Here is a 28,000-nt window from a genome sequence, read left to right on the forward strand (position 1 = left end):
AACTAAATACTGTAACAAGTCTGAGGAGTATAATCTTTGACATCACTTTCATGAAAGAACACCAGAAACATGTAAATAAATATATAAATAGTCACCAGTTGCCTGCCTCTTGCATACAAACAACGGAGAAAAGACAAACAGCATTTGCTACACGCTAACTTTTTCTTTTAAGATAAAAAGCACTTGTGTTTGTCACAAAAAAATACATTTTTTTTTCAACATCATGGTACAATACATAATCCCCGTATCCCTCACATGTAAATACTGCCACTGAAGCTTTTCTTGAAGCTGTTCTTTTTTACATGAGCTGACACAACCAAATTCTAGTGGTTTACCTTTGGCCCCTGCATCGCAGGAGTATGATGCTCAGGAGGAGAGCCTAAGAGGGGCAGTCGGGCGTTGTCGCTTTGCTTAAGTGGTCAAACGTCAACTCTGATTGGGAGACATTGTTCTGTCACTAACTTATAACTGGCGGACAAGCGGGCTGATGAAAAAGAACATTTTACTCGAGGGGGCCGCGGCCCGACGTCGGCCGTCTTCCGAATCAAAGCGGTGACGTGAGCGCGGATGACTCACCATGTTAGCAAGGTGAGGCCTCGAGGGGCATTAAACATGGAGCCAAAATACACCAGAGATGAACTTGCAACTCGAGATGCATTTATGGAAATGTATACAAACAGTTGAAAGCATTGTAAATCAAATGCAGCGTTACCCAAAACTGGCACGTCAGAAATGCTGGTTGTTGTTGGAAACTTAAGAACGTAAGATAGAATGCCACTCAATGTCACAATTACTATTTGTAACTTTGGGGCAAATTGAAAAAAAACAAACAAATTGCTGCAGTCTATAAAATTGGGAAGTCAAATGAGAAAAAGTAACTGACTTCACCTATGTCATGCAACAATTTAACACAAATGAGAAGTTCCAAAAACTGGAAAGCAGGAAATATCCAATCTGTGTAAGTGAATAGACTGATTTCATTGACTTTCGACAAAGTAACACCAACAAAAAAAAATCCTACATTCAAGAAGCTGTTAAGTCAGAAATTTCTGACCTCAGACAAGTAAGAGGGCAATGAAGTTGGGGCATTTTGGTGTACCCTAACTTGACTGTGTTAAAGTAGTCTGATGTTGGAGTAGAATCAAACAAACACATGCCAAAACACAAAACACCATTACTGCATTCCGGAAAACTGGGAAGTCAGCAATTTTGGGCCTCCAGAATAGAATGACTGGAAACGAATGCCGCTTGAGTTACAGCAGTGTGGCACTGTACAACAATGGAACTAAACCATTCTAAAGGGCCATTGATGCATTACTCACAACTGTGAAGTCCAACATTTCTGACCTGCAAAAAAGGACGAGTGGAACTGAATGCTACTGGAAGCCAGAGTTCCAATTTGATAGTAAAGCAAATTGATTTGGAATGGAATGGAACAAAACCATACACAAAGATGTGCTGCATTCCTGACATCTGGGAACTATGAACCTTATGACTTTTGGAATTATTGCCACCTGAAGTCACAAATCATCTTTGTGAATGGATTTCACTGAGTTAGAGTAGTCTACCATTCTGCAAAACTGGGACAAAAACATACCAAAAAACTATTGTGGGAATTCCTGACAACCTAGTTTGTTTTTAACTGACCGCAACATTCACAAAGGGGAGGCAAAGCCCATTAGTTGAAACAGGGCATTCTGATAAACATTGTGTTTGTGGAATAAGTGTTAATCCACTCGTTTTTAGCCATCTTGGGAGACGGCCATTTTGTCTTCTGTCGACTGAAAATGACATCACAACTGCTCGCAACGCCCGATCACGGCTCATATTCAGAAAACAGGTCAGCCGTGACTAGTCGTTGTGAGCAGTTGTGATGTCATTTTCAGTCGCCAGAAGACAAAATGGCCACCCCCGGAGATGGCCTTAAAATGGGTGCATTTTGATGCTTAACTTATATTCCGCAAATGCAAAATTAATCAGAATGCCGTGTTTCAACTAGTGCGCCTGCTGGGAACATAATCGTGAAAAAAATATGTTTGGGTTGACTACTGCTTTAAGATGCAAAACGGAGAGGGAAACATGCAATAGAATGCACATCAATATCAGATCTCCTACTTTCCCAAAAAATGACATCTGGATTTATTAGTTGTCCACTTAGTTACTTAACACAACCTCGAGCAACGAAATACAACGTTAAACACGTTGATAGGTTCCATTTTGACTTTGTGATTCCCAGATTTCAGAAGGCAGCATTAAGATGCCCCCAACGTCTCCAGATTCGACTGCAGTTATTTTAGAGCATCAATAGTTCTTCTACCTGAAATATCCTCGAGCTTTGATTCAGTGCCGTGGCTCGAGTACAGCAGGGAAACGGTAGGCCCTGTCTGTTTAATATTAAATTCAATCGTGTTAACATCTGGAATGCTCATCAGGGCGACAAAGGCAGCCAAGAAAAAAGCAAGTGAGCGAATGCGGGTCGGAAGGAGCGGAGGGAATGTTCTCCGAGGCGCTTTCCCATGCATCCTCGTCTATCCTTGACACACTAACTGTAGTTCCTGGTTTGTTTTGAGGGAAACAGCAGATCCCTAAAAAAGCGGCAAAGATACTTGAAGTAGTGGCACTTGAAAGATAATTAGGGCTGTTTGAAATTGAAATGAGCTGACAGCAAATGCCTGCTAATCCATGTTCAGCCAACAGAGCAGCGTGAGAGGAGAACAAGGCAGCGAGGACAATGAGCTGCTTGTGTGCCACATATTGAGCTACAAGTTCCCCACGTTGCCCGTATGGACAGCATCGGATTTTCCAGCACGGGAAAATCAAACGCTGCGTTCAAGAACAATTGCTTACACATTCGCTCAAGCACTCTTTCTTTATCACCCCAAACCAAACACATGACTTTGACCGGAGAGATGTGTTTGCACTTGACTGTAAACACACAGCATGTTATTTCATAAAACGTAACTTTGGTTTGGCTTTTACGCCAATGCTTTCACCTTGTTTTTCTGCATTTGTTTAAACGCCCTTCATTTCACCTTTAACGGTGAAATAAGTGATTTTGGTAAGAAGCTGGTGCCATCTTTTAATACCACATTGTCCCTCTAGCGGTGCTATTGAGTTACAAGCTAATTAGCGCCAATTTCAACCATGTTAGTGTCAACGTTAAAAAAAAAGTCATATGGTCAAAGTTCAGTTGAAAAAAACTATTTAAAGGCTGTGCAATGCTTGCCAAAGCAACAGGTGGCACTCTAAACACAAACCAGTAAGATGTTTCAACCAGCCAGAACCACTTGGACAATAGTTAACACCGGGGGTAAACTTCGGAAAGAAATGCTTTTTTTCTTGGTTAGTTTTGCTGCATAAATAAACCAGTAAAAAAAAAAACAAAAAAAAAAAAAACATCAATTTACAGGCTGTCTCTCCAAGACAAATTGACAGGTGGCAACATAACATCAATCACAAATCAAAGTTACTCCAGAATATGACATTTGAATGTGACATAAATATAACAAAAATATACTTGATTTTTCAGTTTCATTTTAGGCTGAATACAAACATACAAAATGTAAAAACAGGCCACATGACTGAATTTGATTTCTGAAGTTCGGTCCTAAGCATCAGTCAAAATACGTTAGCTTGTTAGCTAATATTTTGACACCGAACCACAAATACTATCCATCAAATGATCAATCAGCCAAATTCAATCAACAGCAAACATGTTTGAAGCGTTATAGTATTCATAGCTCCATGCATGTGACACCTAAGGCTAACGAGCTAGTGTATCTTTACTATTGCTAATTACCAAACTTACAGTTCAGGTCATGTAAACCCGACCTAATCAAATTCAGTCTCTTATGTTTTTGATTTGAGCCTAAAATCTGAATATGAAAACTATGACATTTTTTTCATTTTACATGTAGAATTACAAAAATGAAGAACAAAATTAGAGACATGAGTAATTATTGCACATTTTTGACTTTTGTACAAATTCAGGTTACGTTGATACAGTAGGAGCAGCTCTCTGTCATAAACAGAGAACCCCCAGTACGTACAATACAGAGAACCCCCGCAGATTCACGGTTCAGCATTCACAAATTCACCTATTCAAAGACTTTTGGCGGTAACCTCTCCTCCATTATTGTTTTGTGCTCATGCTAAAGTAATGCCAGTTTTGCTATCATGCTATCCGGTGACATTTTGATGCGGTAGTTGAGGCGCTTCGTTAAGTAAAAAATAGTTTTTTGCCACCATCTTTTGGTATCTATGGGCCATTCCAGTGCAGTATAAACCTTTTTGGAAGGTGTCTATTGCAGATTTTGGCTATTTGCGGCAGGGTTTGGTCTCTATCCCTCGTTAATAGTCGGGGTTCGCCGTATTCTTAAAACTCAATTTAATGTCTTCTTAGAACCTCATACATCATTATTTATCCAGGATGACCATATCAGGTCACACACCACATACTGCAAAAGACAGCTTACAATATGCTCACAAAACAAGGTGTTGCAGAGCTGTTACTTTGCACCTTTTAAATTGAATTAAGAAGCCAATGTTAATTATTGATTGAACATTGGATGAGGAGTAATGACAAATTACCCGCACTGACTGGTCAGTCACCATGCTGTGAACACAGCGTGCTTTCTGCATGGCACAGCACGTCTCCCGGCGCAAGCAATTGAAGAAATCAGATATTTACACGTTTCGTAAAATGTCAGTAAACTTCACTTTCATTAAGGTTGAGTGCACTTCAACGTCTTCCTCCTCCATCTAAGTACAGGTTTGTTTTGTTTCAATTTGCAGACTTACATTCGAGGACAAGTGGTATTTGCTAAAAACAGAACCATTTTAAATGCTAGAAGGGGGAGGGGCTAAAACAGAGAGCCTTCATGTTAGCCAGTACACTTGGTAGCTGGTGAAAAGCAAGACAGAGGAACCCGCACAGAGATCCCAACCCATAGAGGGGTAAATACATGCAGATCATCTCTAATTTGAGGATTTTTACTACATTCCGATCAAAATCAACAAAGGCTCGATTGTCAGATGTCTCCGAGTAGATTATCCTGAGCTGTTAGTCTGTGGTGTGGCGTGAGTTTACGGTGATTTTAAATCCCCAATAATCAGGGTCGTCAAATGTGTGGTCAACACCAAATTGGGATGAGTGATTGTGATGTAAAAGGAAATGAAAGCCAATCAGGAAGTGCGTGAGTGTGTTTCTACATCATGTGTCTTCAAAGTCACATACCACAAAAATGAGAGCTTTGCGACTTCAATGTAGACACCAGGTAAGCTAACAATTAGCCTAGCTTCTTCTACAACTGCTGGTTGTTCTTTATATTTTCCAAAGTGTGTACCCCGTTTTAGACAAGTACTTATTGGAGTAGAGTGAACCCCGGTTTTCGCATTGGATATGGATTTAATTTCCCCCCAAAATCTCCAGATTCCAGAAGATGATAGCAATGCACTACTTGAAACTCTTCAACATAATTGACACTAAGATGCCACAAGATGGTGCCCAAGTTATACAAAAGCCACAAATATGCGAGTTTTCTGAGAAGAGCAGAGGGTAGGTTCTACAAAAAAACAGTGAAGAGGTGACTTAGTGAACGCCAAATCGCAAATACGCGGGGGTTCACTGTACATAGTAGCTTTTGAGAGGCTTTAACTGGATAAACAAAAAAACATTGTTCCCTTGTCCATTTTGACCTCCCATATCGGTTGTCAAATATGGTTTCTTGCCAAATAGACCGCCAGTCAAAAACACACGCCACACCCTAATCTTTTGGCTGCCTGCAAAGGTTGGCTCTCCAAAGAAAACTGCCATGTTTATACTGCAATTAAAAATATAATCAGATATCAACTGCATGAAACAACACATTTTGCTACTGTTTTCTACATCTTTTGCGCTATATACTGTTAAAAGTCAGTCTGTACTGTACAGGATGCACTGCTATGCATCCTAAGTATGCGATCGCACGTCAGAATTTTGCAGTGTGTTTAGCCAGGATAAAGTGCCTTTAACTTGGAAACATTCGAAAGTTTTTTTTTCCCTTGTGGATCAGTGTCGACAGGCCGAAGGTCCTGCAGGAAGTAACACACTCACTATGTCGCTGCAAGATGTCCGTTCCGTGTTCAGGAGGACATGGTGTTGTGCTGTCCGTTCTGCGTTATGGGGTTGATCTTTTCCAGAGTGATCTCCGTGTCGCTGTCTAAATTGCCCGAGATGGCCGGGCACAGTTTGTCCAAGGCATTGTTCACAACACCTACCTCCATCTCGTCCATGACGCTTCCATCCAGCTTGTGTAACTCCTCTTCCTGACACAGAATGCTGTGGGGCATCACGCAGCCCGCCGAGTGGTTGCCTTCCTTTGGAATGTGGCTTTTGGGATGGTATTGGCAACCGGCGTTGGGATGGGGCGCTCCGGCGTTGTTGTTGATGCTGAGGATCTCGATGGTGTTGCTCCCCGGGCAGAGACGGTGGCAGCCCAGCAGAATGGAGAAGGCCTTGCGGAAGTCAGCGTTGAAGGCGTAGATGATGGGGTTGAGCGACGAGTTGGCCCAGCCGAACCACACAAACACGTCGAAGGTGGTGGGGCTGATGCAGTGGAAGTCATTGGCGTCGTCGGGCAGGTTGGACTCGCAGAAGGGAACCATGCAGTTGAGGATGAAAAAGGGCAACCAGCAGCACACAAACACCCCCATGATGACTGAGAGCGTCTTTAACACTTTGGTTTCTCGCTTGAACGACATTTTGAACGAACTCTCGCTCTCCATGTTGGACGTGTTCCCCATGCTGCTGTGACGGTTTTTGGCACTCTCCGCTGCTCTCTCCAGGGCAGATATCCTCCGGATTTGTTTTTGGGCGATGCGGTAGATGCGGGTGTACGTGACAATCATGATTGCCACGGGGATGTAGAAACTGATGAGCGACGAGGAGATAGCGTAAGACCGGTTAAGGCTGGAGTCACAGTTGTCGGCGGGCAGCTCGCCCGGGTACGTTGCGTTAAGCTCGGCGTAGCTGGTAGTCTGAGCTTTGTGCCAGTTCAGCTGAACGGGGATGAAAGAGATGAGAACGGACAGCGTCCATGCCACGCTGATCATCAGACACGCCACTCTGGGGGTCATCTTGCGCTCGTAGCGGAACGGACTGGAGATGGCCCAGTAGCGGTCCACGCTGATCACGCAAAGATTCAAGATAGAGGCGGTGGAGCACATGATGTCGAACGCCACCCATACATTGCAGAAGGCTCCGAAGGGCCAGAAACCTACAATCTCCGTCGCGGCCTTCCAAGGCATCACCAGGATGGCGACCAGGAGGTCGGAGATGGCCAGGGAGATGACAAAGAAGTTCGTGACCTTGGAGCGCAGGTGGCGGAACTTGGTGACGGCGACGCACACCAGCGTGTTGCCCAGCAGCGTGGTGAAGATGAGGAGGGATAGGAAGCATCCCGTCAGAACCCGTTTGGACGAGTCGCGCTCGGGCAGCGGCTGCCTGCCGTCTCGAACCATCGAGAAATTGGAGAAATTGTGATCCATTGTTTACATAAAAACTGTATCCGGGGTGGGTGGGATTTTAGGGATCGGGGTCAGGGGGGGGGCGTGAGCCGTCACCCCATCACATCCCCGGGCCCGCTGCAGTTGCGCCGCTCCACGCACGGATCTCAGGACTGAAAGGTTGGCCGTCTCTGTGCCGCTTCTCCAGTCGCCCGGGTCACCCGTAGGCACCTGGTCAGAACCGCCATCCTGGCTTTCGATGGTCAGGATCTTGCCAACTATCCCGGCATCAGCGCTCGCCACACGTTCTGTGCATATTATTCAGTCCAATTAGTGGTGTGCTCATAAGATGGTGCATTGAAAGAACACAATTAAGACTGATGTTACTTTACCGTCGACCTTCTGGGAAAGTTTCTCAACCGCGTTTGCTGCCGAGCTGCGTTGAGTGCGGGCTGTCAGGTCCAGTCATTAGCTTTATATAGCACCTCGTCAATAACGGCTATTGACGGCTTTCGCAGTGCGTTTATCTGATTTGTTTAATGGTACTCCAGGCGTTTCCACTTGACTATATCGGACACCTGGATCGAAACCCACCACTGCTGTCGGTTATATTTCTTCAATGTCTTTCAATGCAGATTGGTAAAAGCCTGCCAATGTTTCCACGTGGTTGGCTGGTAAAAAAAAAAAAAAAAAAGTTATATACTTAAATAAATAAAAACAATAGGTTGAAAGCATCATTCTCAAAGTGTTAGAATCATATAATCCTCCGTCAAGGTCACTTTCCAATATGACAGATTTTCCATTTAAATTGTCCTTGTTATGCAATCCGTGGGTGGTTGGAAAATCCGTGTACAAAAAAAAGTCCATTAAATAAAATTGTTTAGAACACTCGCGACGTCCTGGCTTGCATTCTTCAGCGTGCGTCTCGCACCCACGCGTGCGCACTCCTCCGTGAGAAGGATCCTTGCGACGCTCACCTTTATTCCTCCTTAGCTAATTTTTTTTTTTTTTTTTTTTCCCCCAGTTTTGTATTTGTTTCTGTATTTTGAGGGAGGTGATCCTCTCCTTCCGTCTTGACCCTCGCTTGGAGGAGGAGTGTAATCAAACTGTGGGGGCTCGCCGAGAAGTGCGCGCGTCTCTCTCTCTGCCGCACAATTCGACCATCCAGGAGGGTGAGGAGCGAGGGAGTAAGGGGGTGAAGGAAGAGGGTGGGAAGGGCTTTAAGAAAAAAAACAAAAAACACTACCTTTAATTTACTACAGAGCTTATCTACCTCAAGTTTACTCATATGAAACTTGCGTGAGAAAAGGACTGTCTAGTCAGTCTTTTATTAATGGCTTAATAGATACTTTTACGAAATAAAGGCCATTCTCCCCATGAGTTTATTTAAGAGGTCGCATAACAAGTCGCTATTTCATTGCTAAATATGTCATAAAGCGAGCGGGGATGCAGCAAAAAAGAAGGCGTCTCGATGGCCTGACGTGAACCTGGAAAACAAGTGGCTCAATGGCGCCATCGAGTGGACGTAAGAAATAACAAGGATGAGGTCAATAAATTAGGTTATCTTTTATTGAGCCCTATTCTCAGGCCTACAGCTTGAATTAAAGTAGACATATTGTGCATTTGTTGACCATTGAAAATAAGCGAAGGATCAACTGCAGTACATTATATAGTATAGTATAGAATAGTATAGTATAGTATAGTATAGTATAGTATAGTATAGTATAGTATAGTATAGTATAGTATAGTATAGTATAGTATTAATAGAGTGTTGAATCAGCTCGTTTTAGGGGCCAGCATGAGAGTGTGAAGAAAAAAAAATCAAACAATGACAAGACAATTAAAACAATTTGTATTGTGGAGGCAGAAGTTCTGACTCCCAATGATTGACCCAAGGCACATATTTCCATATACATTGGGGGAAAAAAATTGTTAAATACTTAAATATTGAATTGTTCTGCATAGATAGGTTAACAAAGATGTTTTATCGATGGTAAATAAAGAATGATTTTTGGAGCAATTACGTGAAGTTGGGCACAATTCCCCACACTATACTGTGTGGATGTGGCGGAAACAAAAATACCACCCAATCCCCGCACCTCCACAAGATCACTGGGCAATTAAGTAAGTGTTGCTTATTGGAAACGAATGCTGTCAGCTAACGTGTGTGCAGCTCTGCTTACCTTGCACAAAGCCGCCACTGCCTACATTTGGCAACCCCCCACTCAATAATAAAAAGCACATTCTCTAGTATATTTCAACTTTAATATTGTGTGTGGGAGAGAGGCAGAGAGACAATCAATGTGTCTATTATTTGAAAAACACAGGCTTTTGCATGTGTGCTTCTATGACATGTCATGGCTAGGCATGTGTCGTGAGAAGCGTGTACGGGTGGGTGTGTGTGTGTGTGGGTGTGTGTGTGTGTGTGTTGTGAGAGAGCGTAATGCATGTAGACAAGCCAAGTGTAAGAGGCCTGGCAGACACAACGCCCACATTTCCCCGCAGCTCTGAGCCAGGCTATGCGTGCAGCCGCCAAGTTCAGACCAAGACCATGTTAGACACAAACACAAGCACACACACACACACACACACACACACACGCACACACACCCACACACAAGCTGGCTTACACACACGCACACAAGCAGCCATGCAGGCTAATTTATGTCTGCTCCAAAAAGCAAACAAAATAGAATAGGAGTAGAAGAGAATAGATGCGGATGTCTTTTTTTGTCTTTCATTCACTGCATGTTGACCTGTTAACAATGAATTTGACGTTTTAACTTCTGGCACTAATGAATCAAATTTGTTCGTGAAATTGCGGCTTTTCATATTGACCATTGAAGCACGTTATCGGGGTGCACATTGATCTCTATGGAGGGATGTTTCCTTTCATTTAGGAAGTTTTTTTTTTTAAAGGTGCCCTTCCATCACAGTCCAATTTCTTTCCACTTTTTATGCATAACATATGTTATACACAAAAATTGCATTGCAGGCCGGTTTAAATGTTTTCTTTAATTTTCCTTAAATATATATTTGGCACATTTGACAGTACTTTTTATTTTCACACCACAGAAATACTTTTAAAGGAGAGGAATTGTTGGTACTCTTTTGGTTGTTTCATTTCTTTTCCATTTTGTTTTGTAGTGACTGTTTTGCATACTAATATAACAAAACAAAAAATAAACAAGACAAAAGATCCTCAGAAAGGCAACCACTTACACTAGATGATAATAGTTCCTTCTCAAGTCGGCTGTCTGGGCTGAGCTCACTTGGCGTCTTCACCTATGGTAATTTCACGCGCCGGCTCATTCTTCAGTCTGCAGCTGCCAAGGAATTGAGCTGTCAAGCTGGCAGCTGAGATAAGGTGAAAAGAACAAACAATACACAGAAGGGTTCCCAAAAATGGAACTTAAAGCCATCACCAGACCTTCTTAAGTTGCATATAGTGCTTGAGTAATATACCTTGGAAGCATTTACTATTATTTTCAATGTTTTTTGCTTGCTTACATGTCTGTGTGCTTGTTAGAACGATTACATAAAAATGGCAGGATTGTTGACGCGGTGGAAGGATGAAGGAAAACCTTTTACAGGCCTCATTTCCTCAGTTATGAATTCCTCTGTCCATTCCTATAGGCTGAACAAGAGGTCATTCACTCACTATAACAGACAATGCAAAATGCCAGACAGGCTGACAACTAGCATCAATGTGGCGGGGTCTGTAGGTAATGGATATTTGAACACAAACGGTGCAGCAACACATGTAGAAATGATTAAGAAATCAGCCTCTGTGCACTGCATTGCCACGCCTCTGGTGGCCTAAATGCACACACGAAAAGAACCGCAATGAATTAATCATGATGGACAAACTATTCAATTCAGTTTAATTATAGATTTTTCAATATGTTTTTATAAGATTTAATATTAAACCGGGCTATTTTCCTTATTTAAAAAGCACATTGCAAAAAAATATTTTTTGGGGGGGAGGCTGTAGTGGATTCGATGCATTTCTACTATTGAATTAATTGTCATGTATATATTTTTAACTTATAATTCATCCATTTATCATTAATTGAACAAATATTTAATCATATCAATGGTAAAAGTTAAACTTACGTGTATTTTTTTGGTTCATTTTACTCAAATGTTTGTGATTTATTATTTACCTGTAGGCCAGTAATAATCAATCAAAAGTGGACAATACAGTGCGGTACCTGATGATTGTTGTTTTTGTGGTTACTACTTTTAGTATTATTATAATTAATACAGAGCAACAATAAAACCACTAAATTGTTTCATACATTTTTTAAAAATTGTACACCGCACTGTATTTCATCATATCTTGATGAATTGCCTTCTCTATTTGGGGAGCGGTATTGACTTGGTCACATGGCAGGTGATTTATTGAGACCACGACTAGAGGCCAGAAAACTTGTCTCTGCCTAGCAAAGGCCGACTTGTGTAATGCAACCCGTGCCTCTCTGCTCATCTTATTTTCAAGTCTGCAACTTTGGTGATGAAATGTACTGTGTATGCTAGGAAAGAGTTTAAAGCCCGCTAGTTGAAACAAGACATTCTGATAAATATTGCGTCTGTGGCATAAAAGTTAATCCACCCGTTTTTAGCCATTTTGTTACTTCTGTCGGCTGAAAATGACATCACAATACTCAGGGCTCAGGTAACAACCAATGACGGCTGACCTGTTTTCGGAAGCTGAGCCGTGATTGGCCGTTACTTGAGCACTGAGCAGTTGTGATGTCATTTTCAGTCGACAAAAGTGACAAAATGGCCGCCTCCTGAGATGGCTAAAAACGGGTGGATTTTGCTGCTGAACTCATACTCCACAAACGCAATATTCATCAGAATGCCGTGTTTTAACTAGTGGGCCTGCTGGGAACATATTCTTGAAAAAAACATGTTTGGGTTGATGTTCATTTTAACAATATCTCCTCTCTGTTGCTGCCCACACTGATGACGCACATACTTGCACTCAGCTCTACACCTCACCAGCGAGAGGCTTGCAGATCTGGGTCCTGAGCGCATTCTCTCGCCTGGTCGCCTGTGCCTCACCCACGCTTTGTTTCTTTCAGCAGACGTCTGCCACGTCTTGTGCTCTTGCATTCAACAGTTGGACTGCATGGACAGAAAATGCATTAGGTACACCTGCATGATCTCATGAAATCCAAGGCAGGTATTGTATCAAAAAAGTCTATCTGTTGTTCACCAATGAAGAACATCTGTATTTGCAGAGAATTTGAAAAGTTTATATACGTACGGTACAATTTCATTCCATATGTGCAGGCACAACAATACAGTACACCTCCAAGAGAACAAGACATATGTCTTGACATTTTCAAGTCAGGATGAGATGAAAATAGAAAGGGCGCCATGAGCTGGACAGATTGAGGCTCAGTGAGTCAGTGGTCTGATAACACAGACAGGCTAAGTCAGTGGACTGAAAGCGGAAGGTAGTGTGTGTGTGATTGCGTGTGCGCGTTTGCATGCATTTTTGGGTGTGTGCATGCATGTGTGGATGCTGCATACTTTACGGAGGTGATGTTGCCAGGTTTGTAAGTGGAGTAATACCTGTAGTGGTCAACACCAGGACCGCAGTCAGAAAAAAGTCAGAAAGAAAAGCATAGATAGGTAATCCGAATAAAAATAGAATAATGGAATAGCCACCATCTCATCCAAGACCTTAATAAGGATAAACACCAAAGAAAATTGATGGATAATTATTTGCTTTGTATTCATTTAGTTAATATAGTGTGTACCGTAGCCTATATTTGTGAGTTTACATTGAATGCACTATATTTAAAGTACACAATTCACCTCTCTTTAGAAGATTTTCACATATGACATAATGCAATGGACAAGCAGGTGGACAAAGGGATTGCAGAAACAATATAAGAATGCCATTTAAAATGTTATGGGAGCGTTTTTTCTACAATATGGGAATGCTGCCCTCTTGTGGTGATCAAAGATTTAGACCATAGTGCAACAAGTGTGAATGACTGTACATTCCTAACTGTGAATCTCATGGGTAAACGTAATGAAATATTGATTATAATGTGATGAGAAAAAAACGAAATAGAATAAAATTAAATATTAGTTCATTGGCACACAAAACATGCTGTACACAAATAAACAATACATTCATAAGAAATGGGAAATAATAAATTGAATGCATAAAAAATAAGTTAAAAAAAAACAAGATTAAGCAAACATTTGCTATTTAGGTGGCAAAAAAAGAAATACATACATATGAGAATATGTAAATATAAAAATATGACACGCAGTCCAGCAACGCTCCACGTCTACGTTTTACGTTCCATACCCGGAAGTCAAACGTCGTACGTGTCGACGTCACTGTATTCTGTAGCGCGAAAGCTTGGAGTCTGAGGCTGAGCTGCTTATTGCTTAACGTGAAGACTCATTCCAAGATAAGGTGTGATTCGTGACACGATGTGACTTTAGACAAGCCAGTTACGAATAATGGCCATTTTTGTTATTCCGTGTAATGCTTTGACGGTTTTTGTTTTTCTTTATTTTTGCGAGCGTAACAGTACATACGTACGTTAATATTGGTGCTAGCTTTCCATGTAGACTAGTTTCGCTACCCCAAACTTAATTTTACAACCAAAATACGACCGTGCGCTTTCAGCTTGTTTTCTTTAGATGCAGACTGATAGGTAGAACTTTAAAAAAAAATCCTTAAGAAAATACTTACACGGAGGCGCAACGAGGTAGGACGTCCTGACAATTGAATGAATGTGGTATACATACACTGTGATGAATGTGGTCAACATATCAACACTATGCTCAAAGCTACTACAAGAAAAACACGCAATGCTTAAGCAATGAAAAATTCAATTAAGACCCAATAAAAACGAAAATAGTAAGTATTCACCCCTTTTAACGGAACGTACGACAGGTAGGACAAAAAGTTATAAAATTCCCACGAAAACACTTATCAGCTTTTTGCGCATGCGTGCGCAAGCGCATGGGGCATTGGTAGGATGTCTCGACGTGTAGGAAGAAATTACAGAATATAGGAGTATTATTATTAAATGTGTATTATATGCAGTTGCTACAGGTTTACACTCATCACAAAAAAATAGGGTTTACAGGTGAAATTTCAGGGTTAACCTGAAATGCACTGTAACCCTTACAGGCGAACTTCATTTGAACTTTAACCCATGAATCTGTAGCCTGGGCTCACCCCATTGTGGAGTAATCGATGACTTTTCTGTAGAATCGAAACTAAACTGAACAGGTTCTGCCTGTCTGTATTACTGTGAGATTAATTGGGTCTTCTTGGCACGGGTTATTTACATTTACACCTTATTTGCAAGGTTCACACTTTTATGTCCCAAATTATTGATGGTTAGAAAAGTGAGCCAAATGCAAAAAAAAAAAAAAAACTTGCCCTATGAAACCCTAAAAACAAGACTATTTTTATGTTTTTCCTCTCTTGCAGAAAGCAAACATGTCCAGAATAGACAAGATGAGCATCCTTGGGGTCCGAAGCTTTGGGATTGAGGACAAAGACAAACAAATAATCTCTTTCTTCACTCCCCTTACGGTTCTGGTTGGTCCCAATGGAGCAGGCAAAACGGTACTAGGACTTCCAGAGACCCCGCGGAGAACCAAGAAGACACATTGGAGCTGAAAGGGATTGTATTTTTTGTTTTGTTTTTCAGACCATTATTGAGTGCCTCAAGTATGCAACTGCAGGGGAACTTCCCCCGGGTTCTAAAGGAGGTGCTTTTGTCCATGATCCAAAGGTGAATCGTTGTTTTATGTTTAGGAATGTTGTTAAGTGTGGGTGTGAGTTAAACCTAGGTCAGTGCAATGACTTTAAGGTGAGGTGAACCTTTTTACTACTGGAGCAATCTTAGTAAAAAATAAATACATTTAACAAATCTTTATTTTTTTTATTACTGTATGTGCATTACCACTTGATATAATTTTCTTTGTTAATCGAGTTGCATAAGCCAGATAAATGCTCTTGCGTGCTGTAGGTTCCCCATTTCCACGCTAAATTCTAATATGAGCTTTCATCAACACGTGATTCCAGGATGCCCATGAGACAGACGTGCGAGCACAGATTCGACTTCTGTTCACTGATGTCAACGGAGAGAAAGTCAGCATCCAGCGTTCCATGTCCTGCACCCAGAAGGCGAAGAATTACTCCTTTAAAAGCTTAGAGCAGGTTATTACTCGGATAAAGTAAGTCCGATGTTATTAAGCTCTTGAATCCTTTTTTTATTTATTTATTTTTTTGTTTTTTTGTTTTTCGTGGTACCTTGGAGGGCGACCACCATTTGTTCTGTGACACTTGTCGATCTCTAATTTGGTTGACTTTCAAAACAGAATTTCCCATCAAGATCAATATTATTTGCATTCATTTGTTGCAGAGCCCGTCCATCCTTTTTCTGTAGCACTTATCTACTTTAGTGTCATCGGTATAGCTGAGGCTGCAGTTCACACATGAGCCTATCCTAGCTGACTTTAAGTGAGAGGCAGGCTACACCTTTGACTGGCCGTGAGCCAATAGCAGTTCAAATTGACACACACCGACAAACAACCATTTAAAAATAAGGCCAATTGAGAGTCTTCAATGAACCTAACGTGTACAAATTTGTAATGTGGGAGAGAACACAATCTATGCTCGTATTGTCTTCATGTATTCAACCAGGGGTGGTGAAAAGGTGAGCTTGTCATCCAAATGCGGCGAGCTTGACCGCGAGATGATTTCCGCACTCGGCGTTTCCAAACCTGTGTTGAATCACGTCATATTCTGCCATCAAGAGGATTCCAACTGGCCACTTAGTGAGGGCAAGGCGCTCAAAGAAAAGTTTGATTCCATCTTCGCTGCAACCAAGTAACAGCCAATTCATTTGCATTTTTTTCTTCCTCCTCTTACTGCCAATAGATGTGTATCTGACGTTCTTGTCACCTTCAAGGTATATCAAAGCTTTGGATATGATGCGTCAGTTGCGTCTCAAGCAGAGCAACACTGTGAGCGAGTGCAAGGTGGAGTTGCGCTTCTTGAAGCAGAACAAGGAGAAGGCCCAGCAGATTAGGGAGATTGTCGCCAACAAGGAGGCTCAGCTGATGGCCTCCAAGGACAGCATCCAGCTCCTTGAAAGCCAAATCGATCCACTGGAGGTTTGCGCTGTTGCACAGTTTTAAATCAAAGTGATAACATGCCATACAAGTAATGTTTTTTTTCTGGGGGGGTCAGAATCGGCTGGCAGACATCGACTTGAAACTGTGCAAGGTGATGAAGCTGGACAATGATATTAAGGCTTTGGACAGCAGGAAGAAACAGATGGAGGAAGACAACAAGGACCTCGAGGAAACAATGGAACAGGTGCAAGATACAGACGTTTCCCATAACCATAAAATGTACACTTACCTGACACTTACAGCCGCACATTTCATTGAGATCCAATTAAAAAAGTGTTCGTTTAAAAAAAAAAAAAAGGTAATAATTGCGAATACTCCAGAGCAGCATCAAGCCTGTAGTCTGTGTTGGCTTGCAGGTGTTCCAGGGTTCAACTGAGCACCTGCAGGAGGTTTACCAGAACCACCAGAGAACAGTGCGGGAGAAGGAGCGCAGGCTGATCGACTGCAAGAAGGAACTTGAGCGAGCCGACAGGGAGTGTCAGAGACTCAACAGGCTCAAGTCCGATCTCCTGGTGGAACAAGGTACACAGCCACATCGATACATGACCATTTTTAATTTCAGTGCCCAGAAAGTAAAACAGAATGGTTTAGTTTGTGAATAGAAGAGTGGACAACAAGATAAAAATCCATGTCATCTGGTCTTCCCAGGCCGTGTTCAGCTAGAGGCTGACTGCCACACACAAAATATCAAGAACCGTGACACTCAGGTGAGAGCAAAACAGTCCTGCTTACCTTGAGCCCACTCACTCAAACACGTTGGAACTCCACGTTTTCTAATAGCCATTTTGAAAGGAAAAGCGTACACTAATTGTTTATCCATGTACAAGTTAAAATGGCTGGTTGGGCTTGGGACACTGGCAAGGCTGCCTGCCTCTCCAAATTGACCTGTTGAAAATAAACTTGTTTCTTGAGAGAGTCTAACGACTGACTTTCATTTCGCTGTCGCAGGTTCGCTTACTGTCGTCCCAACTGGAGGTGGAAGGCTACGACCGGCCGCCCTTTACAACTATTCAGCTCGAGAGCTTTCATCGTCACGTTGCTCAGAGACTGGAGCAAGAAAAACAGACAGTCGCTCAGGTTATGGTAAGAAAAAAGTCGTGGTACTTAGGCAAGTGGAATGATACCTTACCTCGAGTGTCACGCGCCACCTCTCTTTCCTTCAACCAGGCGGACCTGCGGGAAAAAGAGCAGCAGAAACAACAGTCAATTGATGAGATCAGGGATAAGAAGACAGGTTTGGAGAGAACAGTGGAGCTGAAAAATGACCTGCTGGAAAAGAAGCAGTTTGAGCTCCGGAATGTCCGCGCTGACCTGCAGAGGCTGGAAGGTTCGTCCGGCAAAATGCAGGAGCTGGAAAACGAGCTGGCTAAAGCTGTGGGTTTAACGATGCTTCCACGGTTGGCGTAAACAAACCCCACAAAAAACTCGCAAAACAGGCATTTAAGATAGCTTGTTGTCTTTTCAGGAGCGTGAGCTGCAGAGCGCCCTTCAGACGTCCATCGTAGAGGAGCTGAAGGTCGAGGTTGTGGAGCTCCAGAGAGAAAAGGCAGAACTCGACCGTACACAGAGGCAGCTGGACCAAGAGATGGGAGTGCTCAACACGCACACGACCACGCGCACACAGATGGACATGTTGACTAAGGACAAGGTGGCATTTGCCCTGCATGTGTGGGCTCTTCCTCGTGCATGTCTGTTGTTTCTCCTCATAACATTCTTTTTTTTGGGGGGGGCGGCGGGGGCGGTCTTGTAGAAAGAGAAAGAGGAGCAGATACGCAAGATCAAGTCGCGTCATAGTGACGATCTGGTGTCACTGTTGGGCCACTTCCCCAACAAAAGGGAGTTGGAGGACTGGCTTTACACCAAGTCAAAAGAAATAAACAGCACCAGGGACAAGCTGGCCAAACTCAAGTATGTTTTCTAATTATAGCAACTCTCACATATGAAATGGAACCTTCCAAGTTGAACACAACAACACAGCTACAACTTGGACTTCACCCAAAATTTCATGTCACGGAGGATTTGCATTTGCTTTGCTTTGTATTTGTTTTTTATGTGTGTGTTTTTATGTTAGCACAGAAAGGTATCGGCAATAGCAGCGAAGCGGTGAATGGTGTTAACTTTAGAAGTGAAAATACTCAATAAAAAATGAGAAATAAAATTAAATGTTTTAGCTACATACCTAAAATAATTTTGCCAGACAGATGTTGATGTAAATGCACACTACCCTAAATTAATTCCTGCAATACAGTACCTATACTTGCTGGCAGTATCGCTCTGCAAATACCTTCCTGTTCCCTCCATTCAGATGTCATCAAAAGAAGAGTGACTTTATTATTTTTTATTTTTTGCTTTTCAGAATATATTTTTTGATATACTTGAATAACTGTAAAGAATGATAACAACGAATGAATGAGAAGGTTACTTAAACTATTACCTGTTAGTGAAGGTTTTATAATTGTTACAGACATTTTGAGTCAGGAACAAATTGTTGTATAGTAAAACATTGTTTTGAAATTAGAGTGAATCTTCAAGTGCATTGTAGGCGCTTTGAGTGTATTACAGAAAAGCGCCATAAGCGCCAATATCTGATGCACTGTTATTATTCAAATCTTGGAAGTCGACCAGCATTGTCGTTCCACTTTGGAGGTTCTACTATGACATGTTTTCGCCTTGTTATTGGACCTTACTTTGTCATGACCACCCTGTTGTAATTTCACAACTCACAGTAAGGACCTGGCTTCCAGCGAGCAGAATAAGAGCCACATTGCTGCCGAGCTACGTAAAAAGGAGCAGCAGTTGACAAATGATGAAGAAAAGTTTTTCAACGTGTGCGGCAGTCAAGATCTGGAGCAGGACCTCAGCAAAGTGCAGGAGGACCTGGAAAAAATTTCCAAACAGAGAGGTTGCCGTGTGCACCAATAGTTCACGTATGCGGGGAACTTGCGGGAAATTAGCTTAGTTGTATCATTTGTTTCTTTTTTTTTTCCTAGCCATGCTCGCTGGAGCCACTGCCGTCTACACCCAGTTTATCAGCCAGCTGACTGAGGAGACGGAGCCCTGCTGCCCCGTCTGCCAGCGAACGTTCCCGTCGGAACCCGACCTACAGGAGGTCATCAGCGACATGCAGTCCAAACTGCGTCTGGTTCCGGATAAGCTAAAAAACACGGAGCAGGACCTGAAGAGGAAAGAGAGGAGGCGAGATGAGATGATGACCCTAAGACCAGTCAGGTATAATATCTCAACTCTACTACAGGGTGTACTCAGTGTACAGTATGGTTCGGTTCTTCAGCTGGCGACACAACCCACGTTTGTACGTGCTATAGTTTGTCACTAACCTACACTAATGTTTTGGCCAGTAACTAGTTTTCTTCTTCTTTTAACTGAAAATGATGAAAGGTTTAGTCCACTAGATGGCATGAGATTTTTATGAAATGGCTATGGAAATATGTGCAATTTTATGAAATCTTGAAAAATAAATGGAAGCTCAAAAGTCAAATGCAATCTGTCCCACGAACCTTGCTATTGAATTTTTTTTTTTAAAAAGTAACGATGCCAAATACTGTAAAATGAATTCATTTGTTTCAGGGTCATAAAATCTTTAACTGCATGGACAATGTTTTGAGTAAGATTTTGACATTATGAAGGCAGACGAGTATAAAGTCAATGCTTTATATGAAAACTCAAAAGTAAAACTAAAAATTCATTTGTGTGTGGAATTGATATTTAATGAAGTGATTTGCTGTTTGTGTTCTGAGTAGTCAGTTCCACTTCCTGTCCAATCATTATCACTTTTCCTCTTTGCCTGCGCTTGTAATCCTTCTGTGGTGGCAGCACAAAAAAAGACAAGGGAAAAGCCTCACAGTGTTTGCTGACGTCTTGGGTGACGTCATGTATGGTGAAGCTTTGGTCTTTTTAGGCATAATGTATTTAAACAGACTGCAATTCTTCCAAAGTTCAACCTTTTTAAGAAAGTATATTCACATATCGTGTATGTTTGGCAAAATCCCACTAAAATGTGTACCCGTCCCGATAGGCAGTCCATTGTACAGTTACAGGAGAAGGAGTTGCCTGAGCTGAGAAATCGACTCCAGAGTGTGAACAGAGATATCGAAAGGCTGAAAAGTGATGTGGAGGAGCAGGAGACTCTGCTTGCGATGCTGATGTCAGAGGAGGAAACCGCCAAGGCCTGTCAGCAGGACATCGCTCTCATGGACAGATTCCTGGTACTACTCTCCTGTTTGTCTCTATGATCATGCCAAGAGACTTCATGACAATTCAGAATTTGATGGTTCTTCGTAGATGGATCTAAAGGAAGTGGAGAGGAAAATAGCTCAGAACGCAGCCAGACTCCAGGGAGTAGACTTGACCAGAACTGTCCAGCAAGTCAGTCAGGAGAAGCAGGAGACTCAGCTCAAGTCAGACACCGGTAAGATGATGTCAGCTAGCTCAGTGTTTCCAAACCTTAATTGACCCAAGGCATGTATTTTACAATCATGTCACACCACCAAATACAAAATTAGAAATGATGATCTCATCTCAATTTACTCACAAATATACATACAGTATTTAGTGTGATTTTCAATTCTGAATTGAAAAAAAAAGACATGCACACGCACAAAGCTTCAATAATAATTTTCGGAACAATTAAGTGAAACTGGCTAATATCCCGTGGCATATCTTGTTAGGAATCACTGCAATCACTCTAAAACATATCCACCAGTGTCTCCAATTAGTTTAGTCCTTTGTACACTTTGAGCCAAGAGCACATAGTTGAACGGAATCATGGAAAGTGTTACTAAACACTTACACCGTGCTTCTTGACATTTTTTCCCGCGCAGCATCCAGCAAGATGGAGCTAAAACGGAAGCTGATCCAAGACCAGCAGGATCAGATTCAGATGCTGAAGAGTTGCGTGAACGAGACCAAAGCGGAGAAACTCCAGCTGAGCAGCGACATGCAGAAGCAGCAGCAGCTGGAGGAGCAATGTGTCGATTTCACCGCTGAGATTCAAACCTTAGCCAGGGATATCGAGGTACTTTTATAGTCATGCGGCAGTTATTCGTTTTTTTTTGTTGTTTTTTTTTTTAATTGAATGCCAGGCTTAGTAGATAAAACAACTCAATGCCACGTTCTCGCCACACTCAGGAGGCGAAGGAGCAGCTGTCTCCGTTGCACTCCACCTTGAATAAGATGCAGCAGGAGAAACAGGAGCTGATGGAACGTAAAAGGCAGAAGCAGGAGCAAGGGCAGGACAAGGTGGACGCATGTTAACGCACAGGTCAAACCTAGCTGTTATTGTGTCTTTGTGAAATTATGTTTATGTACTTTGCGCTTTGTCAATGGCAGATCAACGCTATCAAAGAGAAAGTAAAGATCATCACCAACTTGGAAAGGGACATCAACATGTATGCGGAAGAGGGCAAACATGAATACAAGGAGGTACGTTATTTCATGTTACCACACTGACCCTCAAATATTTCAATGAGTTATCCATAATTTGTTAAATCTTGCATGCAGTTAAGTGCCACAAACTTTCAAGATACTCCAAAGTCTTTGTGAGCGAACCTTTGAAGTGTTGTTGCAGCAAAAAGAGTCCGAGCTTCAGGCAAACAGCACGCTGCTCCACGAGGCAGAACGACACAAAGACAAGATCAGCAAAGAGATTGTAAACATCCGTCAGGACATCGACACTCAAAAGGTAAAGTAATCCACACCGATGCCTGTGGTCGTCCAAGACTGCAGTGTTTCCCAACATTTAGACAAGGCACATATTTCATTTTACATATTTATATCATACATGACATACCGCCCAAAAAAAGCCACAAAAAGTGGGAGTCAACCCAAACATTTTTTACAAGAATATGTTCTATGCAGGCCCACTAGTTGAAACACTGCATTCTGATTGATATTGCGTTTGTGGAATATGAATTAAGCAGCAAAATCCACCCTTTTTTAGCCGGATCAGGGGGTGGCCATTTTGTCACTTTTGGCGACTGCAAATGACATCACAGTTGCTCGGGGCTCAGATAACGACCAATCACGGCTCAGCTTCAGAAAGCAGATAAGCTGTAATTGGTCATTACCTGAGCCCTGAGCAACTGTGATGTCATTTGCGGTCGACAGAAGTGACAAAATGGCTGCCCCCTGAGATGGCTGAAAATGGGTGCATTTTGCTACGAGGGTATACTGTCTGTTTGTTTTATTTGTCAACGTGTTATTGCACCATTTCTTCAGAGAGCTGAAATGAACACAAAGCTATTCTTATTCTGTTGTGTGAATGGCAACCGCAATACACTGGCCTCCTGTCACGATACGTTGCTTGCTTTGGGAGTCAAAAGATCGAGCTTTGATGTGCATTTTCTCACATGTCAGGTGCAGGAGCGCTGGTTACAGGACAACCTGACCCTAAGAAAGCGGGTTGAAGAGCTTAAAGAGGTTGTCTCGAAGCGGGAGGCCCTTTGCAAAGACATAGGCAACATGCAAGTGATGCAGCTGCGCCAGTAAGTGCTTCAGCAAGTAAATCCACGAATAAGTTGCTTTTAGTTCCTTTCGTGGTTCTCACTTCACCTCGTTTTGTGCTCGTGCAGAGACAGACGTGAAGCCGAGCGCAAGGCGGAGGACCTGAAGAAGAACCGCAGCATCGCACTCGGTCGCCAGAAAGGCTTCGAGGAGGAGTTGCTGCATTACAAGTGAGCTACGTTAGGGTACCGAGCTAGCGGTCTATTGTCATCTCCTCTGCTGACATTCCCCTCACGCTGGCTTCTCTGGATGGCTCACTTTCAGCAAAGAGCTGCGGGAAGACCAGTACCACAAAGCGGATGAGCTCTACAAAAACAAGATGATCGTAATGCGCACGACAGAGCTGGTCATCAAAGACCTGGATCTCTACTACAAAGCCCTCGATCAGTGAGCGTGACTCTTTACTATATCCTGTAGCGTCGATGCGTTTTCCAATCCTGCCTCCCGGACAACTCGATTTGATACGATTAGCCCAATGATTGTAAAAGATGGGCTATGTCATGTAATGTTGACAGTGCTCTGACTGAGACATGGCAGGATTTTATGGCAGTGGTCTGGCTCAGTACCATCATGACATTTTCCATGTAGTCTGAACCAGGTATAATCAGGCCATGGATCAGAGGAGAGGAAAAATGTTCGAATCGATTAAGGCCTGATTATAGTTGTGTGCCCCACTTTCACTTTAGCGAGAGCAGTGTAATCCTGTTCGCAGCAAGTGTAACTCAGCCCCGTCAAACATTAAATGTAGGTTATCTTGTTTCTTCATCGCGCTTTAAGAAGTACAGTGAACCCCAGCTATTTGTGGGGGCTAGGGACAGAGCCCTGCTGTAAATAGAAAATAAAAACCCAAGTAATTCAAATCCTCCTAGAAAGGTTTATAATTGCTTATAGATCGCTACAAGATGGTGGCAATGCAAAGGTTTTCTCAACATAAAACATCTCCACTCACTCCAACATAGTTCCTTGGCACAAAGATGCCATAAAATGGTGACAAAACACTACTTTTGTCTAAATGAAGCTTCCCAATCTAATTCAACGTAGTTCCTTGGCACCAAGACGACGCCAAAGTAACGCTTTTAGTGTTTTGGTCCGGGAACAAAAACAGGGAATATACTGAATGAATAGTTTTCAAAATTGCTTGTAGTTGTACTTCTGTCAACGTGTAATAGCACCTGACAGTTTTTAAACTATAAAACTCAGCATCTGTCTGTAGTTTGAACAAAAAGTAATCACACTGGGCACAAGTAGCCGGTAAATCTGGAAAAATAACCTGAAGAAAGTGGATTAAGGAAGCGTAAAAGGGACTTGAGAGAGCAGTGTGTCACTGTCACACAATCATAATTACACGGTGGGAGTGTTATGTCCCTCACGTCTGCACCGGTTGAGTCAGCTGTTTCATCAGCATTATCAAGATCAAAAGCAAGTAGGCCTTGGCCATCTAAGGGATAAGGGCTGCGTGGCCCAGTTACTGTCATAGTGGCCAAAAAATGTACTCGTCCTTCAACAACAAATCATGTCAAGAATACGATCTATCGACCGCCATGTGGCGGACATGCTTTAGTTTAGCACTTCATATCGAACACTAAAAAAAAAGAAAAAGAGAAGCCACCTAAAAGCCTGACTCCAGCAACCCTTTTTTCGATCGGTCACGAGTTAACATGCAACTTTTTGACACATTGCCCTCAATACTCATGAATTATTTTCTTTATATCAGTTCAAAAGCTTCAGAATGAATAGGATTAGACTCGCCGTAATAATAAATAGACTTGCTGCATAGAATCCAAAACCCTTTCTACTTTCTGTCTCGTAAGCAAATCAGACGACTTTTCCTATTTCGTCATGAGTCTCCTCTTCAGTTGCCGTACATGGGCGTCGGAAGGACGCGGTTGATTTCCACTTGATATTTTGACCACATTAGAGCCCTTCATCACTTGATGAGGTTATTGACCAAACGCTTCTAGTAACACAGGAAGACAACATCTTCAGTCAGCTTCAGTTTTATCACCTTAATCAACCTACTTGTTTACCGTGTATCATCAATATGACACAGATTAAAAATATCTTATGTTTTGGAATACTGTGGCCAACAAACTGAAAAAAAAAAAAAAGTTTCATGGTTGGGCTGCCTCCCACAAGAGTTTAGTCACAATTTTGTATAAGATTTTCTTATTTTACATCTAAAAGATAACCATTCACCTAATAAAACTTCAAGTTGGACCAGGGTATTAACATAATGCTTAACTGTAAGTTTTTTGCACAGCTAGAAATATCTCAATCTGATGCGTCAACATTAATATCGCCTTGAGTTAATTCTATTCCCATCTATGAACCCTGGACTGACAGTATTTTACAGATATTAAAACTAATTTCGTGTGCATGTGCAGCACAAAACAAAGCAAAAATAGAGCATTACTTCTATTAGCTTTTTTCCCCATACATAGTCATAAAAATGAGAGCAGTATTTCATGATTGACTCGATGTCCCCACGAATAAACACTTGTGTCTTTGGTCCTTTCAGAGCCATCATGAAGTTCCACAGTATGAAGATGGATGAAATCAACAAAATCGTCAAAGACCTTTGGCGCAGTACCTATCGAGGACAAGGTACGTTAGCCTCGCGCCTCTTTACACAAAGATCTCACGAAATGTCCACATCAGAAGATATTCGGCAGATGTCTGCGTTTGCCTTTCACGTCGAACGCAGCGAAGCGTGATGCTGTTGTAATTGTTGCATTCAAAACAACTGAAGCTGAAGTAAGTACGCTGAACTTCGCACCATGGCTTTACGGAAAAAATGAAAGACAAGTCCAACGCCGGATTGGGTTAAATTGGCAATTTAGGGACCCGGCCCACTGGCGTGAAAGGTTCACTGCCCATCCACATCTCAATCGTCCTCCTTTCCTCTTTCCAGACATCGAGTACGTGGAAATCCGCTCAGATGTGGATGAGAACTCGTCTGCCGGAGGGAGACGACGGGTGTACAACTATCGAGTGGTTATGGTAAAGGGAGACACCACTTTGGATATGAGGGGACGCTGCAGTGCTGGCCAGAAGGTACCCGTTTTTTTTCATTTAATTTTTTTTTTGTCCCTAGCCTTGTGCATGTTGTGTGTTATAATTTTTGTTTCCGTGTGTGTGCGTGCAGGTGCTGGCATCTCTTATCATCCGTCTTGCCTTGGCGGAGACCTTCTGTCTGAATTGCGGGATTCTGGCACTGGATGAGCCCACCACCAACCTGGACAGAGAAAACATTGAGTCGCTGGCACACGCCCTTATCGAGTCAGTGCACGCGCACACATGCACACGGTTTAATGACTCCATTATTACAGGGGTTACATTTTCAGAAAGGTTTACTATCAGGTGCCTCTCTTCACTATTTGTCCTGTTGTGTACATTGTAGTCAGTCCATATTTTTAAACTCATCAAATAAAAGAAATTCTGTATGGTAGGAGTTCTACGCTGATGTTTTTACGTATCTCCCGCAAGCGACAGTCATCAAAGATGTAAACAGGGGTGCTCTAACTCGAGTTTTTGCCCTGGATGATTGAAAACAGCAGTGTCATATAGAAGATGTGTGATTTATGCGTTTGTAGTACAAGAAATCAAGGAAATGGGAAGCGCGCCCTTCTGTGAAAAAAACAAATAAATTCACACTCCCCCGAAAAATGACAGTTAGTGTACCGGTAATAGTTTAAACGGTAAATATACCACAAACTGTTATTACAATATATCCGATTAAATATAATTTCAAACTTATCTTACATCATTAGATTTAAGAATAAATAGCTTACTGATGATTTGATTTTGAAAAAATCGAAAGTCCGTTTGTACACAGCTCAGATGTATCACTTCAACATATTGTCCTGATGCTATTTTAACGGCACACTGTACTGCTTAACCCATTAAGGCCTAAAGCGCCTGGCTCAACAGCTCCCCAAAACCTAAGGTCGTCTTTGGAATTATCATCTCAGAAAGAGAAAACCAGAATCACGCGGAGGATCACTGTAAGATCCCAACAGCAACAATAGCAAAGTTTTATGAAACAGGAATATTCTCACATATGTATTGCATCGGCCTTCCTTGACTAAATAGCGGCTTCCAGGTTCCAGTTTTCCAGCCCGCAACTCACGTCCCTTTTTCCTCCTCTCTGAACGGCACAGAATCATCAAGGGCCGCTCCCGCCAGCACAACTTCCAGCTGCTGATCATCACGCACGACGAGGACTTTGTGGAGCTGCTGGGCCGCTCCAGTTACATCCAACACTTCTATCGCATCCGCAAGAACCAGGACCAGAACTCTGAGATCGCCAAGTGCAGCATCAGCTCCCTCTCCTCCTATCTACACTGAGCATGCCACCACAGTTGTACAGTAACTCCCCTTTAGTTTCATCATTACCCGTTTGCTGTTCCACTTATGTTTGTTTACTATAGAAGAAAACACTGGAATAATAATATACACAAAGATCATTCAATGAATCCAAATGTAATGTTTTTGGTTTGGTTCAATGATTTTTGTTTCTGAATGAACCAAAAACAGAGCGACACAATACATAATTTGACACCTGAAGCCCATCCTTTAACAAGGTGTCTGCAGATGCTTTAAAAGTGTGCATTTTGATTTTCCCAAAAAGATCATCATCATCATTTTACAATAATCTACTGTTCAATTGTCTTTAGACAGCTGCGTTGTTGTCAGAACCAGCTCACAAAAAGAAAAATTCAATGTGTTATGTAGTTGATTATAAATAAGGTAAGAGTTGTTTCTTCCATTAATAAAGGCTGCTTCCTGCAAGCTGCAATCA

The 28,000-nt window shown here is 42.2% G+C and overlaps 2 protein-coding genes across 4 annotated transcripts; one reads left to right on the forward strand and one right to left on the reverse strand.

Annotated features, from left to right (window-relative positions):
• Nucleotide 1: 1 nt before the first annotated feature.
• Nucleotides 2-14,424, reverse strand: drd1b (dopamine receptor D1b). Its single transcript, XM_086012210.1, has 5 exons — nucleotides 14,216-14,424; nucleotides 12,493-12,618; nucleotides 10,708-10,842; nucleotides 7,873-8,156; nucleotides 2-7,793 (listed from the first exon to the last, which is right to left on the reverse strand). Exon 5 carries the CDS (start codon nucleotides 7,525-7,527, stop codon nucleotides 6,124-6,126), a length of 1,404 nt encoding a protein of 467 aa, XP_085868336.1. The 5' UTR covers nucleotides 7,528-7,793; nucleotides 7,873-8,156; nucleotides 10,708-10,842; nucleotides 12,493-12,618; nucleotides 14,216-14,424; the 3' UTR covers nucleotides 2-6,123.
• rad50 (RAD50 homolog, double strand break repair protein) lies at nucleotides 12,591-27,997 on the forward strand. 3 transcript variants are annotated; one of them, XM_086012206.1, is made up of 28 exons: nucleotides 12,591-12,676; nucleotides 14,970-15,103; nucleotides 15,189-15,272; nucleotides 15,566-15,717; nucleotides 16,187-16,372; nucleotides 16,455-16,659; nucleotides 16,736-16,864; nucleotides 17,037-17,202; nucleotides 17,329-17,387; nucleotides 17,629-17,763; nucleotides 17,848-18,054; nucleotides 18,146-18,328; nucleotides 18,431-18,588; nucleotides 19,407-19,582; nucleotides 19,671-19,908; nucleotides 20,714-20,903; nucleotides 20,980-21,106; nucleotides 21,519-21,712; nucleotides 21,826-21,936; nucleotides 22,027-22,119; nucleotides 22,265-22,378; nucleotides 23,053-23,180; nucleotides 23,268-23,369; nucleotides 23,464-23,586; nucleotides 25,718-25,803; nucleotides 26,111-26,253; nucleotides 26,345-26,478; nucleotides 27,360-27,997. In XM_086012206.1, exons 1-28 carry the CDS (start codon nucleotides 12,661-12,663, stop codon nucleotides 27,544-27,546), a joined length of 3,960 nt encoding a protein of 1,319 aa, XP_085868332.1. In that variant the 5' UTR covers nucleotides 12,591-12,660; the 3' UTR covers nucleotides 27,547-27,997. The 3 variants fall into 3 exon arrangements, with proteins under 3 accessions (XP_085868332.1, XP_085868333.1, XP_085868335.1); XM_086012207.1 differs by lacking the exon at nucleotides 12,591-12,676 and adding an exon at nucleotides 13,809-13,933 and having other exon boundaries at nucleotides 14,966-15,103; XM_086012209.1 differs by lacking the exon at nucleotides 12,591-12,676 and adding an exon at nucleotides 13,940-14,231 and having other exon boundaries at nucleotides 14,966-15,103.
• Nucleotides 27,998-28,000: the final 3 nt, after the last annotated feature.

The sequence above is a fragment of the Filicampus tigris genome, chromosome 17 (genome assembly GCF_054856515.1).
Source record: "Filicampus tigris isolate MCC_2025a chromosome 17, RoL_Ftig_1.0, whole genome shotgun sequence".
In the NCBI taxonomy this organism is placed as follows: domain Eukaryota; kingdom Metazoa; phylum Chordata; class Actinopteri; order Syngnathiformes; family Syngnathidae; genus Filicampus; species Filicampus tigris.